Below are 17937 nucleotides of genomic sequence, written 5' to 3'. Positions count from 1 at the left end.
ACGTGGACTGTCTGGCAGGGAGCTTGGAGGGAGCAAAAACGTGGACTGTCTGGCAGGGAGCTTGGAGGGAGCAAAAACGTGGACTGTCTGGCAGGGAGCTTGGAGGGAGCAAAAACGTGGACTGTCTGGCAGGGAGCTTGGAGGGAGCAAAAACGTGGACTGTCTGGCAGGGAGCTTGGAGGGAGCAAAAATGTGGACTGTCTGGCAGGGAGCTTGGAGAGAGCAAAAATGTGGACTGTCTGGCAGGGAGCTTGGAGGGAGCAAAAATGTGGACTGTCTGGCAGGGAGCTTGGAGGGAGCAAAAATGTGGACTGGATTAGGAAACACTGTCCTTCCAAGGCTGTCATGGAGCTGAGCACAGTCTCACAGGCCAGTGCTAAATGGATGGGGGGGGGGGGGTAAGACCAACCAAAGCTTTATCTTCTGCATCTTCCCCCACAGCTTTATTTTCAAACATGCCAAGGGCCCGCAGGAGGGGGAGAGGGAACCCCTCCCCAAACAAACGGTCTTTTGTGAGGCACAGCAGAGACGCTGAGGCCCGGACTGAACACAGGAGGCCAGGCTGCTTAATAAAGCTCAGCGCGGAGGCGGAGCGCGACGGCCTGTCAGGCACTGCGGAAATCGCCTTTCCACCCGGGGGTGGGATGACAGGGATGGGCCGGGGGGGGGAATGCCTCCAAACGCCAGACCAGCAGGAGCTGGAGAACAGGGACCGTCACCCTAGAGCTCCCTAGAACTGGGATGATGATGATGATCATCATCATCTCCTCTAATACGGTAAAATTATGGAGTGAGGGCTGCACTTTGAAAACGAGAACTTGTGACACTGAACGAAAAACACAGCGTGAAACACGCAGCTTTTCAAATTCAGCAAGACCGCGCCCATCAGCCAGCGGACACATTCGCATTGAGAGGACGCTGGCCACGCCTGCCCTTCCAGCACGTCGCAGAGATGCATTATGGGTATGGGATATTCAGTACCGGGCCCCCCCCCACCTCAAGCTCTCCTACCTGCCCTCCGTGCCTCGAAGCAGGCCAGGCCCATCTCGTCCTTCAGCTCCTCATTCTCTGCGGCGATGGCTTCACCCACAGTGACGAAGCGACCCACGGCCACACCGACAGCCTGGCCCACCCTCTGCACGGCCCTGAGGGTCTTCTCCGTCTTCTTGGGCTTGTCCTTGTGATTGATCAGGGTGGTAATCTGAAAGACACAAGGCCTTCGCTGAGTCCGTAGCGTGTCACAGGTGTCAAAAAGCAGAGGGCCAGGCGGCCCATCATCAACCGTTAAATGGAGGTTGAGGCGTTGCCATGTTCACCCTTAAAGCTAGATGCCACTATAAAAGCATCAAATCTATGGGTGCTACATTACTACAGAGGTTACCCATAAACACCAGCACCCACTGGAGCAGACAAAAAGAATGGAATCCCGTAGCACTGGCTGGCTGAACAATTTTGGGCAGAACAGAAAGACAGCCGCACCAGTAGGTGGCGCCCTAATGCGGATCCACCAGCTGGCACAAAGACTGCGGCAGACTGCCAGCTGGGGTAGCAGCAACGATGAAACGTTAAGCTCTTGGTTTGTACAAAGACTGAGTATAATCCCTGCTCTTATTATCCCCAACACTGAGCAGCAAATCTTGTGGGAAAACCCGCTACGGGAGCCAAGACATGAAAACCGAACCAGGAGCATTAAGTGAGACACGCTAATTAATCTTGAAGCAAGAGAAAAGAAGTAATTCCTCCTCAGGCTGGACCACGTCTACATTAATGACGCCCATCAATTAGGCTAAACATTTGCTAATAACATTTGATGAGCACAGATTCTGACACGAAATAGGGTTAACAGGCCGAGTGAAACACGTCCTCATATTAAAACTATCAAGGATTGATTTTTCTGCACCATTTGTGGCGTGGCCCAGAAGTTAATTTCACCCGCACCCACGGTACTTTCGGCAGAAGAGATATAATTGTCCGGACCACTGGCACAGCTTGATAAGCCATTCGGACTCAAAATAGTTCATTGGAACTGGAAAGACACCAACTCCTATGATGTTGGCGGACGACCCATCCGTAACACTGCCTCTCTGCCCCGTTCGCTCAGAGCCGTGGACACGGCGATTTGTGCCTGCCTGTCGAAACGTCAAACCAGGTAAAAATGCATGGCAATCAAGTCCAGGAGGACCAGAAGCTGCTATATTAGGATTTCACATGAATAACCTCCTGAAAGATAGACAAAGCAATGATCACTTCACTCGCCAACAAACTAGAGAACAGTTAAAAGGCTCTAGCCAACCCAATCAATTCCCACCCGTAACCACACCCACAATGGTGAGCAGAGGAGACACAGCACCCCCTACTGGTCTACAGGTGCTCTCATAATGCCAGGTAGGAATGTCTAAAAGTAAGCAGGCAGGCATGGCCTGATGTTGTGTGATGGCCGCAGTGAGGATGCACACTGTAGCCAGGAGAGGGGGGCACAAACATTCAGGTGGCCCCGTTAAGAAAAGAATGAGGTCATCAATAATTCAGCACCTCAAATACGATAAATACGCCCTAATAGGACTGGCGCCCCCAGGCGTCAAACAGCGGGTGCTTCTGAAACAGGACTGCGGGGGATGCACACCTGCTGCCTATCGCGGTGGGGATCGGCCACTTAACGAGGCGCTAAAGGCCAGAGGCCTAAAGACAGGAGAGATATCAGACCCGCGGTGCGCGGGCAGGGATGGGGGGCCTTCAAGCGCAAACATGTCCACCGCATTGGACAGCAAACGTCCCTGAGAAGCCAAACAGCAATGGAATAGTGGTGGGGGTTAGGGTTAGGTAGCTGGTGGTGATAATACCTATAAATACTGAAGGAGCTAGTGAGTGAGAGGTAAAGGGGGTGGGGGCTCATTTGCTGTTAGTCTGCCGGCCTGAACCGAGGGGCCGGGACGCTTACCACTTAACTTCAACCCTATTAGAAGGAAGGGCAGCCATTTTCACCCAGAGCTCCCCTGGTTCTGTGCCTTGCTCAAGCGCACTACCTTGGGAGTCAAACCAGCACACCTATGCTGCCCCCTGGGGCTTCCCGGGTGCACTGCACCCCATCACAGGCGCTAACACAACATGTGTGGAATTAGGGCCCCAGTCTGGATATGCCCTTCACTGGGCCAGAGGCCTCATTAGGCCTCAATCCAGGGAAATTATAACAGTAAACAATGACACAGGAATGTAGCCACTGTTTACAGATGCGGATCTGGGCACATCCACAGGCCATAGGCACTCCTGGGGGAGGTCTCTCCCCCTGTCCCCCCTCAAAGGAGAGAGAGAAACAGGGAGAGAGGAGAGAGAGAACCAGACGTAGCATGAGTCCATGGCCATCTGGAGCAAAGGTCTCTTTATCCTTCTCCTGGGAGACTGACACTCAGAGCAGACACTGTGTCATATGCGAGCTGAAAGCAGAGAGGAAGCTCAGAACCTGCTTCCAGACAGAGAGGATTATGGGGCCTGATGATCCATCTGATCCCAGCAAGTTGCTGGGCCAAAAAATTGGGGGAAACTAACAGGGATCCCACAGATCAGGCACGAAGAGATGGGAGAGATCCCATAGTCAGGGCTGCGGACCTGAACAGTGACCGGGGGGGATGTGACCTCGAACCCATACTGGACCTGAACGGTTGGGCCTCAGTAGCAGAAAGACGTCACACGGAGTGATGTGAAAATCCACACAGACCCAGTGTCCTGCTGACATGGCGACGTTTTATCACAACGCTGAACTTTTCCCTGATGACATGTCTTCAGAAATTGTACAAATGGAACTTCAGAGTCTGTACAAATCAGACACACAAAAAGGTAACAAAGAAAAACATCAGCTGGAAAAACTGAATCTCACACCATCCTCCCCCCCCCCCCCAAGACGGGGTCAGCACTGTTCCTTAATCTAAACTCAGTTAAACATCAAAGACCCACAACCCCACAGCTGGTCTCGTCAAAGTCACAATCAAAACCAGAACATGCCCAAAGCAAACCCAATCAATTACAAAACCACACGACAGGGTCCTTTATTATGGTGGGCGATTATTAAATCTATATCTTGAAGACAACTACAACAATACAGACACCCCACAATCGCGACTGTTTCTTGATACCCAAACTACTCGTACTTATTTTTCCAGGAGCGAGCTATTTCAGGCGAGTCAACCTGCCTCATCGCCAGCCAGAGCCTCCTGACAAAATCCATTCAGTCAATCCCACCATAGTAATTAGAGGTCTGTCGAAGAAAGAAGCAAAAATCACAGAGCGGCAGTTTGGATCTCGTTTTGTGCCTGCAGTTACGTTTCTGACATATATATCTACTCTAAAGTACAACAGAAAACATTTTAAAAGAAGCTTCTGGGACTTCTGTATCAAAGTATAAAATCCAAAGAATTAAGAAGAGGCGTCATGGTGGGTCTCGCCTGTGCCATGGATGACAGTCTAACCCCCCCCCCCCCCCCATCTGAAGACGTGCAGTTTGGATGGGGGCTCATGGACGACTGAGGTATGGACTGGCTACTACAGGAAGTCAACATAGCAGAAAACCTTTTGGCTGTCACCTTCATTTTCATTTTCTCTTGAAAATGAAGGGGGGGGAGGTGCGATACGGGAAACTGACCCCCACCAACGTGTGCGCCAATGAGACTAATTGATCGGCGTTCTATTCGAATCTGAAGTTCTTTCCAAGGATGCACTCTTCTAAATCAGCAAACAGCTTCCATAAATCAACGGTGCTGATTACCTGGCCTCCTGTGACTTAACTAAACTATCTATCATTTATCAGGTTTCTCTCATAAAAAAAGATCCAAAGGACACAGACTCCTCCGCCCCCCCCCCCCCCCCTAAAAGAAGCGCATTCCAGCCGTTTACAGCCTGTAACACCAAATGCTCCCCAAAGGCCCGTCAAAGCTGGCCGACGTACCGAAGGCATCAGGCACGAGAACGGGGGTCACCACAGCTGGGACAGAGATGGATATGAGCAGTGGAGCGGAGATACAGACTGACATCACCGTGTACTGGACCGCGGGAGGAGAGAAGAGACAACAGAAAGGAAGACAAACGGGGTAAACAAATGGATGTGTGAGAATTTGAGCTCAGAACACCCCTCAGGATGTGTGCGCTGCTGGGAATTAGCGCCTGCATTTTCAAACAGACTAAATGTGCGGCCTTTTCAAACACACCGCTGACAAGCGCAGCAGAAGTGAATGACCTCATAGGGGTCAGAGGTCACGTGCGGGTCGCGGGTCAGGCATCGGAGCCGTCAGGCATACACAGAGGACGACAGGTTCCTGGGCCTTTGACCCGCGACGCGTCTGAAACGGGCAGCACCTGCTCTGGAGGACCTGCAGTGCATGTCCAGTCTACTGACCAACAGTGACCCTGGCCACAACGAGGTATAGATTAATATTTCATATTAATATCAGCACTGGACAGGAAGAGCATGTAAGGAGACACTGTGGGGGTGGGAAGGAAGCTGATGGATAAAACAGCTGGCATGAAGAATGCCGCCATTTCTGGAAGAAAGTTCCAGAAAGTTTACCCTTTTAGAACGAGTATGTACTGACATGTGTTTTTTTTTTTTTAAATAACAGCACAAGTCATCTCCCGATTCATTCCAAAGAGACAGAGCCTATTTCCGGGCTGGCAGCCAGCGTCCAGAGCGGTAGATGGGATCTGAGGGCACGGAGAGAGAGGGTCGACGCCGGCTTGCTTACGGGGGGGGGGGGGGGCGGGGTCCCTGCCAGAGCGAGTGGGACAAAGTCGTGCCCCTCCCCCAACGTGTCACCAGGATGGGGACAATCACACCCACACTTGAGTCGGACACCTTGCTGAGAGGAGCCGGGAGGAAAAGCCACCCGTGACCCGCCTCTGTCTGTCCATGCCGGAACGGTGCGAGGTCCTCCCTGCACCCCAGCATGGCGGGTGGGAGACCATGCCCTCTCCACACCGTGTTCACAAGCATTTATATAGCAGATGTTTTCACCCAAAGCGAGGTACACATGAGAAAGCAGCGTCAGCAGCGCCTAGCTCATGGACTCCTATGACCCTGGGATTCAAATCAGCGACCAACTGGTCACAAGCACAGCATCCTAACCACACAACACCCTCTCCGGTGTGCTTCTGTCTAGCTACAAAGCTACGGGTTTCGTCCGCCACTTAAAGTGATTAAACGCGTTGTGAGTTCCTATGAGATAGTTAGGTTAGTTAAAGGTTAGTTAATGGGCAGTTACCTTAGACGGGTAAAGAGCCCCCAGTGAACATATCATCGCATTTGTTGGAAAGTATTTAATATATAAATAGTGACGGCGTGGTGAACAGGGACGGCTGAGGTTTCAGCGGTTGCCCCACACACCATGCCCTACTTCTCAGGCCTGATACCCGACCTGACTTCCTGTCCCCGTTCCCTGTGCTGGGGCCCAAACGACCGTCCCCTGTTCTCACTTGCTGTAAAACTTGTTCCCAGGGAAAACTCCGCCCCTCGCCTCGTCTCCCAGCATCAGCAGGCTCCGATCTTTGGGGGGGGGGGGTCGTCACTGATGTCCCTGCCAGTTACGGTTTTTGCAGGATCGTTCGTTTGTCCACTAATAATTAAAGTGAGATTACAGACACAGACAGGAGGACGTAAATGTAGGCTCCTTCAGAGCCGGCGACGGAGGTTGGGACCCCAGCACCAATTGGCCTGGCTGAGAGCCAGTGGACCCAGGTATGCATGGGATAAGCCGTGACGGATGGGTGTCCGGTTACCTTTCGGCGAGCGCGTTAGTGAGAGGAGGGCACACTCAATCTCAGCGTGATAAAGGCACTCCTTCTCACTCCTGCACAGCCTCCATGACACCGGCCTTAGTGTGAGACTCACACTCACGTACCTGTTCATGAATTTGGGGGAGCGGAGCAGCCAGTTTTTACCCACCCCCCACCTGAAGAAACCAGCTTTGAATATTTTACAATATGAGCTGCAGAATGAGAATCTGTGATGCTGATCTTGGCTTCTTCGTGCTGCTTTGGGGCTCTGAAATTAACACGGTGAAAATGTCACCACGCTGCAGGATTCCTGTCAATGGCTCCTCCAGTACAGTACACCCAGCAAGGGGTGGCGACTTTCCCCACCAAGTGGGCGGAGTCTCGACTGGCCCTCCGGGTCCATCCAACAAATGGGCCGGTTTTGCTCTTTTCTGATTTGTCACGCCTCTGGGGTGCAACACAACGGCCTCTCAGAAGGTGCCGGCGTTTCTAATCGCACAGCCCGTTCAGCAAAACAGCTGGAAGCTATGCGAAGCTGCGCGGTGTCCGGGGTAACGAGCATCGCGCTCTGCCGGGGATCGGTACAGTTTCGTTTAAAAGCGCTCTGTGATTGGATGAGCCATGTGACCTCTGCACACTCATCCAAGCGGTGACTGAGAGCAGTGCGGCCCCTCACCCAGCTGCAACGATAACACTCCACCACAGTAGGAGCGCAGCACTGTGGTCTCACACCACAAGGTTGTGGGTGCGAATCCTACCCTCGGCTCTTTGCACGAGTTGCGTTTTTTCAGAATACTCCCACCCAGGCTAAGAACAGGCATTAAAGTAAACTGCTGTCAATGAATTAGTGAGTGTCCAGAGTGTCCCCTGCCATATCCAGTGCTTACTGGGATAGACCTGTACTAGAATTGTGGCTGGAAGATGAAAGGATAGATAAAGGGTTAAAGTACTGGAGGTTCTGCTTGGTGACTGTAAGGAGGCTCTATGCATGATGCAGTGCTTTTGTCCACCGTCATCGTGTCATGCCCAGGGTCCTTACGAGAGCCAAACACGCGTCATGTGCAGCCGTGACCACGCAGCCGTGACCACGCAGCCGTGACCACGCAGCCGTGACCACGCAGCCGTGAGGCCAGTGCACACACCCTGACACGCTGCCTGGGCGCCCAAAACGAGCTACGCGAAGCAATCTGCTGCCTCCTGGACCCAAGATCACCGAGGATGCTTTCATCAACCTGTGACTTCATCTCACCATTAGAAAAATAAAGTGACCGACCTTGTGCATATTTCCTTTGCTATCAAAAGGGCTACTTCATGAATAACTTTCCATTCCGGTCGTTGAGAAAAGGCAGAAAGAATGCGGGTGACAGGGAACATCGGCAAAGCCGTCAAGGAAAACGAGATGCGCTCCCACTTCAAGCGCACATCCCCGTCCCACGGATTAATCAGAAGGTCACCCAGAAGCGACGCGAGATGTTAACACCCTCTGAATAATAGGCAGAGACACAAAACAAGCGACAGAAAAAAACGCTTCGGAGTCAACGCTGAAACAAAAGTATCGATTTTCATTACAGAAGAAATAGTGTGCAGAAGATGCAAACATAATTAAAGATTAAATAAAGAGCGTTAATCTGACGGAGAGAAGCTGGGAGATGCTTTCAGGCTGACCACTGATTAAGTTATGTGCCGTTCAATGCAATGGGAACGCCTGGTACCCCAACTTCATCTGAGGTGCTGACATGGAAATGGACCCCCAAATCACATCTCAGAATGGTTGTCACCGGCCGAGGAGAGATGTGCAGGTTAATCTGTCCGGCAAGGTTGGAAGAAACTGTAGGGAATTGATCACGCCCCCCCAACCTCACCTCCTTTCACTTACCTTCACCTCACCAGCCTATCAGATCCGTCTCAGACAGAACAATGTATTACACAGCACCATGACGGCCTGTTCCCAGGAGCAATGCTCGCGTGGTCCGCTGGGGGAAAGGACGAGAGCGTGCGTGGTTTCACAGCCAAAACGAGCAAACCTCTAAACCCAAATGCTCGAGCAAGACTAAAATTACAGTCCTGCCATTTTCATTACACATGCTGGTGTAAAGACACCTGCGACATATAAAACTATACCACATATAATTACGTACAGCACATCATCGTTAATAACTACATTACTCGTTTATGCATTTACTATACTTTACCTCGTTATGTTAGTGTACCTTTTCTATGTAAGTGTACTGTGAAACAGCAGGCTATACTATCTAAGTTTTGTGTAAGTACCCTCTATGATTGCACAATGACAAAATTACTGTACCTAACGAGGCATTTCTCAGAACATATCCCTGTCATTAAGGGACGCATGACCATATGTGCCTATTTAAGACACTTACGGTGTCCCCGACTTAAAAAAGAAAATTGAGAAAGAAAGTCTAGTTTTGCTTTCCCAAACATTTTGAAATAGAAGGGTACAAGCCAACTACTGGAAAGGAATACTTGCACACAAATGTACTCAATAGTAAAGCTATTTGCATGAGGACCTTTGCAGCTTGGGCCCAGAACAATGTCTGGTATTTCACGGCCGGAGTGGGTCAGTAGCCATATCGTGACTGTATTTACTGATCTTACTTCCCATAATGCAACATTCCCACCCTTCTGAAAGGGGTCCCTTTCAGCATGAAAGTGCTCCACATAAGAACCATCACAGGTTGGCTGTTGGGGCAAAACGGGTCATCCATATGTAATGAAAGCCACACTTTCTGGATCCTCGCCCAGCATCTGAAGGAGCGAGTGCAGACACACACACACACACACACACACACACACGCACGCACGCACACGCAATGCTATTATCTGCCTTTATCAGGCTTGTCCGCATACGGTTGCCATGGTATTCGAGCTGCGCTCCACAAAACACAGAGGGCCGACGTCTAAGAGGGTTCACCTGCAACACTGGGAACACTCTATAGAACCTGAAACACGAGAATAATAAAACACAGATAACATTTTAACACACCGATAAGGAAGAGCCCATGGAACGTGTGCAAGCAGCCTTTGTCAAACAAGCGCTGAATGTCGTCATCTTCAAAAAAGAAAGATGCAGAAAGGTTGAAGAGGCCAATGCAGTTTTCGTTCTTGCCGCTGCTCGTCACCCAAGACAGGCGCCATCTTACCCACGAGGCAGAGCATCATGGAATAAAAAGAAACGGGACTTTCCCGGATAGCTCTGAAGTCTTCCGCTACAGCAGAAAAATACGGAGAAACTGCAAGACAAAATGGCAGCCGGGCCCAAAACAGTCAATGTGTAAAACAGAATAGAGGCAGATCAGAGTCACGGCAGCAGACTCAATTGATCTAGAGCGGGGGCACAGAAATGAACTTCTGGACCAAAGCACAATGCAATCCAGATTGCAAGATACATCTCTGTCCCAGGCAACGTAATCGACCAAGCCGCCCCCCCCCCCGATCTTGGCTTTGGGCGGCTGATGAAATTTGGACCTCAGGAAAAAATGATTGAACACCCCTGATTTAGAGCAAGGGACACAACTTCCAGGACCCTAAATAGTGATCATTGATGACTAGTGAGCATACAGCCCTCCACCACTCAGCTTACGGGGTATGTGAATACCCCCCCTCACCAACAGAACCAGCGTAAGGTTGGCAGGGAGGCTGAGCGTTCTCCTCTGAGCATGTTAGCAATTACAGGGCCCACATCCTAAACTGGAATCACAATGTTTTCATTTCATCTACAGTTTTGCACATGTTGGATCCAGTATTTCCATAACTGGGGGGAGGGAAATTAAAGATGTTTTGAATAAAAAACGTAATTACAGTGATAAGAAAAAAAGATAATTTTTCTGTTCACTGCAGTGAATCGCAGAGCTTAAACGATATCCAGTTTTTAAATGGCTCTCAATGGTCCACCGCAGCTAAAAGAGGCGTGGGGGGGGGGGGGGGGGGGAGTGTCGTATTATTAACTGAAGAGTGTTGCTGCGGAACCTAATCTACCGTCACCACGAAGCACTGCCACTTTGACTAACAGGGCCAATTAATTTCTTACGTGCACAGTATTGCTCTGAAAAGTTTTGCCTGATGCCGAAGTCAACAAAACCAGCAAAGGAATTAATAATAATCACAGAATTAAATGAGGTATTCTGTTAATAACAAACAGGAGCTGGAAAAAAGCTGATCACAAAATTAGTAAGCCTACTCAGATTTTAATCAGGCATTTGACACTAACAAAAATACCCGCCGGAGTATGGGTCTGGACAGGCGAAGGGCTCCCGGATTTTCTCTGGGGTGGTCTTCCAGAAAGGCATTTTTGCAAGGTTTTACGGCACTGAACTCTGTAGAATCATGTCAGAGCACAAAATAGTGAGACAGGCAAATCCTTCAGCATCTTAAAGCATCGTCCCTTTAGCCTTCAGCTATAACCACGCACAACACCAAGCTTCAAGGTCACACAGAAAACTTAACTCCCGAAATCTCTCTGTGAACATTACATAACCTGACAACCGTACGCACAGCATGTATACACCTGGCCTGACACTTTCATTATTAAAACATGGCCTCTTATGTAATCTGATCATCTGCCCCCCCCCCCACCAGAAATTCTTGTGCCAAATTAGCCTCAGTAACAGGGTTGTGGGGTTGGTTTCTTTGCAGGTGTCCTTATGGGGGGTGGGGTGGTATTTACCAAGTACATCACATCCCCCAGCTCAACCCTCTCATTTGTCCTTGGGGGGGGAGGGTCTCATCACAAAAATATTTGCTTTACGGGGAAACCCCCTCCGTCACAGGTCCCACACTACCCCCACCCACAGGCGATTAACGGCGTGAAGGGCTGTTCCTGAACGAAACACGGTAGGAAAGCCCTGTCGTAAAGCTTCTAATGATTAATAAGCTCCCTTTCTGGATCGGTTTCCATTTATTTTTAATGCGCTGTGTGAATTATTCACGTCAGTTTGACAACAGCCTAAAAGCCTGGGTGGTACAGAAGATGGACCGGGCCAGGTGATGCAATGGAAGGTCACAGCATCGGAGACAATATTTTGACTGAAACGACAAAGTTTTTTATTGCAGACAAATGAAGCATTTTTAGGCTGCGAGAAACACTCAAATGTTTAAACGGATGAGTCCGAAACCAGCAGGAATTCACTGCCTGAGATTTACATAGTTTTTCAAATATTTGTTTTCCTTTGGACGGCAGTGATTTTTGACCAGGCAACCCTTCTTTGGTGCTGAAAAGCCAGAATCCCTCCCTCGAGGCACAATAAACCATTGCAGAGCAGTTAAAAACAGTTCATTAAAATAAAACTGATGAATACCGATCAGGCAAGCCCTCTCTTAATTTTGCTAACTACAGGGCTGAGCTTGTCGTTACAGTACTGCTGGTGAACAGAAATGCGAGTTAACGTAACAGCCCAACGCCGCCACACAGGAATAACCTACATACTTTCTGGAGCAGCACAATGCCGCCTCCCCCCCCTCCCAGTTCCTAAACTTCAGTTCACCAGACTTCGGGCCAAACACCTCAAACGATCAGCACACAAAAAAAAAAAAAAAAAAAACACAGCCTATCACTGTCCGCCTGAGCGTGTAATTAAAGACGGTCTGCTTTTCTTTAATCCTGCTGCTTATTTGATCCTGGGGGAGGGTAGCGTCTTGCCTGTCGCTGCCTTCTGTGCCCTCAACCGGCTCTCCACAAGCGGGTTCATTCACGGTACTGTGACGCCATTTCAGCCGCTTGTGGAAATCATGCAGTGCGCTGGAGCTCCACGCATGTGTGCACACACACCGTGCGACTCGTCGTGTGAGGTCCCTGGGCGGAACGGAGGCATCCGGCAAGCGGGGCTGCGGTCTGGCAGCGATATCATGTATTTTAATGAGGGATGGGGTGGTGGGGGTGCGACACCAACAAAACAGCTACGACGTCAACAGAAACACCCGGCTGGCAAGAACACCACACTACCCAGAATCCACCGGGTCACGTCTTGAGTAGTTAAAGAAAGGAAATGGATCCTATACAGATGGGGAAATGAGCATGGAGATCAAAGCAGAGCAAGCAGCTGATCTCCTACCGCTAACGCTGCACAATTAAGCATGACGAGCGAATGGCCTTTGAAGTCTCTGACCACCACGGAAGAAGAGCCTGTGGCTAAAACCAATAGAGAAACCTCAGTGAGTCAAGCTCAGCCACTCCAGACCTTCAAATGTCCACCACACAAGAGACCCACCAAAAACGGCTCAGAAACACCGACACAACCGTGGCTTTCACCCCCCCCCGGAATGCTGGACCGGTCGATCCTTTCAAGAGATGAAGCTCGAAGGGCAGAGAGATGATGGTTATTGACCAATCACTATCATCTGGCAGGACCAGGACAGTGTGATTCGGCACACTGGATTAGGTCCTGGGGGCCCACAATAAAAGGAGTCTCAGAGTTGTGGGCGACACAGACGGGTGGTCCCTAAAGGAAGGCTTTCCATATCTCCACAGGAGTTTTCCAGTTACTCATGGACGACAGCCACGCCAGCATACACTCAGGAGTGCCGCTTTTATGACCTTTGACCCCTCCTTCACACTGACTCACTGCACCCATGTGACTCAATATTTACAAGCAGGCAGCAGAGCCAGGAATGTAAATACAGCCCCCCCCCCCCACTGTACAGTGCCGCAGAAGCAGATAGCGAGTTCATTTTACAGATGAAATCTAACACCTGTCTACAAGAGTAGAGATCGTATCACACACACACACACACACACACACACACACACACATTTCTCATAAGGGAGCAGGCTGTATTTATAAAATCTCATTTCCTTTATTCTCTATCATTTCGCACATAACAAAGGAAAGAGGGGGAAGAAAACAATGACATCATGTGATACAGGTGCTACAATTTTCTAAATATTAACTATGACTCACAAGGAGGAATGGAACTGGGCCAAACTCGCACACAGACATGGCATCACCACGGTGGGATTTCGCAAATTGAGACTAAGAAACCTTCAGTTGGATTCAATCTCCAGGTTCTGGAGTCTGTATTGGGTCAGTCGCGGGTCTCGGTTGTCCCGACACTGGGGCCTATTGTTCAGACCAGTTTAGGAAAGCTGGAATCCCATCCTGGCATGCGAACAGTTGAGGGCAAAAGGCAACAACTCGGAGGCCCAAATCAAGGTCTGGACAAGCTTGGGGCCTAGATTGCCAGCCAGGCAATCAACAGCATTATCCCAAGACAAAGCAGCTAGCTTTGGCACGAAACTCGTCTGTGAACCAACTGCCACATGATTGATGGAATCATTTTGACCCTGGGGGCTACATAACACAAAAAAAAATTCCACAGGAAACGCGCAAAGCCTTCGACCTGCAGGAACTCACACAGCAATCGCGCCTTACCGCTATTTTTCTGCGGGCTCATATCGTCTATCAAAGGGGGCATTCTTCTTCGTCAATTATTCTCGTGTTCTTTCGGAGACACTTTGCTTACTTAAGTCTGACTCAGCTGCAGAAGCTCGAAGGAGGTCGCAAGTTGCTCTATGTGACATTAATCATACCGTAATTCTTGCAACATTTTTTTCCCCCCAAACGCCGCATTTCACAGTGTAGAACGGCAGAGGGGAATCACACTAAACTAGGTGCACCATTTAGTGATTGGCTATTCTTTCACAAATGACCAGGATTTGTCTTTATTTCTGTGTAAAACAAAAATTAAAAAAGACACGCAAACCCTTCGCAAGGACCTGCAGGAACCACTGACATCCACACTGACATTATGTCACCCTGACCTAACACAGGTCCTTCAGGCATGAGCTTTAGGGATGATCTGCAGAGACTGAACAACAATGCATATCAAGCAGCACCACAGGAGGGGCAGAAAGTCATAATTTAATTAATCTTGTTATATAACAAAAAAGGGTACCGGTTTCTGCTTGGTGTTGGATCAGAACAAGGCTTAAAACAGACTCACCACAGTCCTGGAGAGCACTGAAAAACCAAAACACATTAAGCAGTGCCAGGTGTGCAACTCGGCACAGTTAATGACACTAATCATTTTAGCAAACATGAAAGAGGTACATTCCCACCAAGAGAGACCTACAAGCAAGGAAGTCTACGGCACAAGCGAGGTTACATAAGACAGGGGCCACAGGCATATGCTCCCATAAAAAAATCATAATTTTACAAGTAAAGTTGAAGCCACCACAAGCATTTATTAAAGCACAAAAGTGAGGATAAGACCAAACACCCTGTATGGGAGATGTGATGGCCAGGCAAGAGCGTCCAGGCACGCAGATGTGAAGAATTCCACACGGAGGCCTCACTTGGAGACTGGACCTAGGTACTGGAATCATAGGGTCCAAACAGGGCAAAAACCAGCATGGCTTGACATAGGAAAAACAGGCAAGGGGGTTGGCCGGTCGGCTTTCATTAAAGGGTCAGGTGTAAAACTTCGACAAACAAACGCGACGATAGTGGGGTAGATAGCCGCAGCAAGGCAAGCAAAAATGCCACACCAGCTATTTCCACAAAAGACTCATCATTTTCCCACCAATTTTGGCCTTGTCACTAATGCTCTGATCACATGAGACAAGAAAGAAGGAGATATTACAAAACCCAACAGCAGATCTGGAGGTAGTATTAGGTCAAGAAAAGATATAGCATAAAAAAAAAATTATCCTTGAAACTGCAATATTGTGGTCAATCTGATCGGGGTAAATGCTACATAACTCAGCAGAGAATAATGATCAAAGGATGTACATAATCTGGCTAGCAAGGACCCGCAAATGTCTCCCTTACCTGCCATCGCTCGCTCAGAAAACGTGTCACTGCTCAGGGATCTCGTCTGTCAAAGTGGTTTTAGCACAGACTGTAGGGGGCCTCACAGGTAGGGGGCGCCATCGGGGCTGGGAGGATGCCGCAGGACTAAAGAGGTGAAAGGCCTGCCCGCTCTGCAATACTGCCTCCCGCTGAAGGTCAGGAGCAAATCCCCAAAGGGGCAGAAACTCTGATTTCAGGGCTGATTTCAGGACTGCTCTGAAAACTCAATATCCAAGAAGCAAAACACCGTTTTCTCATTTGCCTCGAATGAAACTTGTATGAGAGTACTGCTGAGCACAGCCATGCCGAGAACATTCTAGAAACCACTCTTCCTCCTGCTTCAGCTCTTTTACGGGACATAATGCCAGTGCTCTTTCATCTTAATGCTCAGTGTAATGCAAGACCTCATCGCAAGGCAGCCCAAAGTCAAATTGTGAAGATTCCTCCATTACCACTGTCCTCCCCCCCCCCCCCCCCACCCTGGGACCCATAGCACTGTGGCACTATCAGATGTAGCAGGGAAACACACACCCTACCATCCCCTCGCCGAGTCTCCCGGCTCATAATCTTTCCCAAATCACATAGCCACCAGAAGCAGGATTCATTCATCATCGTTATCTCGGGAAGCTCAGTACCACAGTCTGAGGTTAATTGACACTCTGTCCCCCAGGTATTAACCAATCACAGCACATCTGTGTTTCAGGCCCAGTCCAGCCTATGGTGTAGAAAAGTGAACTCAGACTCATTTTGCATGGAACATGCCGATCTGTTCCCTTGGCCCCTGAATTTAATTTCGGTACAAAATACAGGGAATAGCTGAATATCAAACAGATTAAATAATAAACATACCACCACAGAGGAAGATAAAAAATATGTGTGCAAGGAATACTCACTGCCACGGATCCCCGAGGTGTGCCACGGAAAAGAGCGGAACTTTGTTTTTGTATTAAAAGAGGAAGACAAAACTAATCAAGCGTATTAGCAACAGCTAATAACTGAGGCAGGCACTGCCGCTCCAAGGCAGCTAAGCATGATGGGAGAGTGAGTGAGTATGGGGGGGCAGAATAACACATACTATGCACTCAACACTTCTGTGTCACACGGGGGGGGTTTCCTTAGGGACAGTTAGTGGGGGCAGATGAGAGCAAGATGAGATGCGACGCATGGCTGCTGACTAGGGCCACAAGACGGGCTCCCACGTTCACTGCCCGTCAGAGGCAACGTGCCGAGTAGCGCAAGACGAATGCATTTCAGCCGAAGGCCATTTTCGGCCGGGCAATGGCAGTTTCACCAGCCCCCAGGGAAAGGAAACCGCACCAGCAAACATGCAGCTGCATAAATAAAGGGGGTGTTACATGGTAAAAGGTCAAAGGTCAGAAACGAAACACCATCCCCAGAAATTTGCTTCTGCTGGACAGCTAACAAAATCACGCAAGTGACAGTCGTCACTGGATTTTCACATCTCACTGCGTCAAGTTGAATTTTGTAGAAAGCGATTTGGAATGTTGGAATTATGATTAAGCCGACATTAAGTACATTTTCTTCTGGACTCTCCAGTATCAGGCAGACTGTTACACAGAGAAGGTGACGCAAACCATCTCAAGTTACGCGTAACATTTACATGGTTACCATGTAAATATGCATATTAATACCCCTTTACAGGAAGGACAGGAGATACATTATCAATGTTATTTGCATTTGTTTATTGCATTTCAAGAACTATCCCGTTACGGAATGTTATACCGCCAGGATAAACCCTGATGTGATTTAATATAAAATAAATGTGATTGGCTGAAATCTGTCCATGACAGCATCAATTAGCGCCAGTGGTCAACAATATCAGAGCACATTTCTTGGTGGGAAAACGCCTAGATGTCTGCTTTCATTTTCACCTTCTGCTGTCCTTCTATTCTTAAACTGTAAGTGACACGGGACGCATTTGTGCATGCAAACTGACCCTAACCAGTCCTGGCTTACAGAATTCCAGCCCAATTACTGTCATAAATATTATTAATGCCTAGTCTTGCAGAAAAGGGGCGGAGTCAACAGAAATGTCCAATATAATATAATTTTGAGAGCACAGATGTAGGATCAAAAGCGTCCTGTGGTAAGCAATCCCGCCCCCCCGCCCCTTCCAACCAGCCGACGAGCAACATGTGGTTATGTGGTTTTCACCATCTCATTTTAAGTGCCCCCGCCAGGACCCACAAGGGTCACACCATAAATAATGGCTTCGCCACAGCTTCCCACCAGCCCACCCGCCCGCCACCCTTCGGCCGGCGACGCCTTGGAGACGTAAACCGATCCGCTTTTAACGTGACACCGGCGGGCTCACATTGCCGATGCCTCCGAGGTCAGCAGTCATTTTTCCCCCCCA

At 49.3% G+C, this 17937-nt stretch overlaps 1 protein-coding gene across 3 annotated transcripts in view; it reads right to left on the bottom strand.

Moving 5' to 3' along the window:
- The window catches only part of ctnnal1 (catenin (cadherin-associated protein), alpha-like 1), a 37658-nt gene that overhangs the window by 15785 nt on the left and 3936 nt on the right, over nucleotides 1-17937 (bottom strand). For all 3 annotated transcript variants that reach the window (XM_023811939.2, XM_023811937.2, XM_023811938.2), the window contains exon 2: nucleotides 1012-1201. In XM_023811939.2, coding sequence (XP_023667707.1) covers nucleotides 1012-1201 — 190 coding nt within the window. The remainder of the gene's footprint in view (nucleotides 1-1011; nucleotides 1202-17937) is intronic.

The sequence above is a fragment of the Paramormyrops kingsleyae genome, chromosome 23 (genome assembly GCF_048594095.1).
Source record: "Paramormyrops kingsleyae isolate MSU_618 chromosome 23, PKINGS_0.4, whole genome shotgun sequence".
NCBI classification, from domain to species: Eukaryota; Metazoa; Chordata; class Actinopteri; order Osteoglossiformes; family Mormyridae; genus Paramormyrops; species Paramormyrops kingsleyae.
The sequence above is the reverse complement of the archived record's forward strand: the minus strand, read 5'-3'. Positions and strand labels throughout refer to the sequence as shown.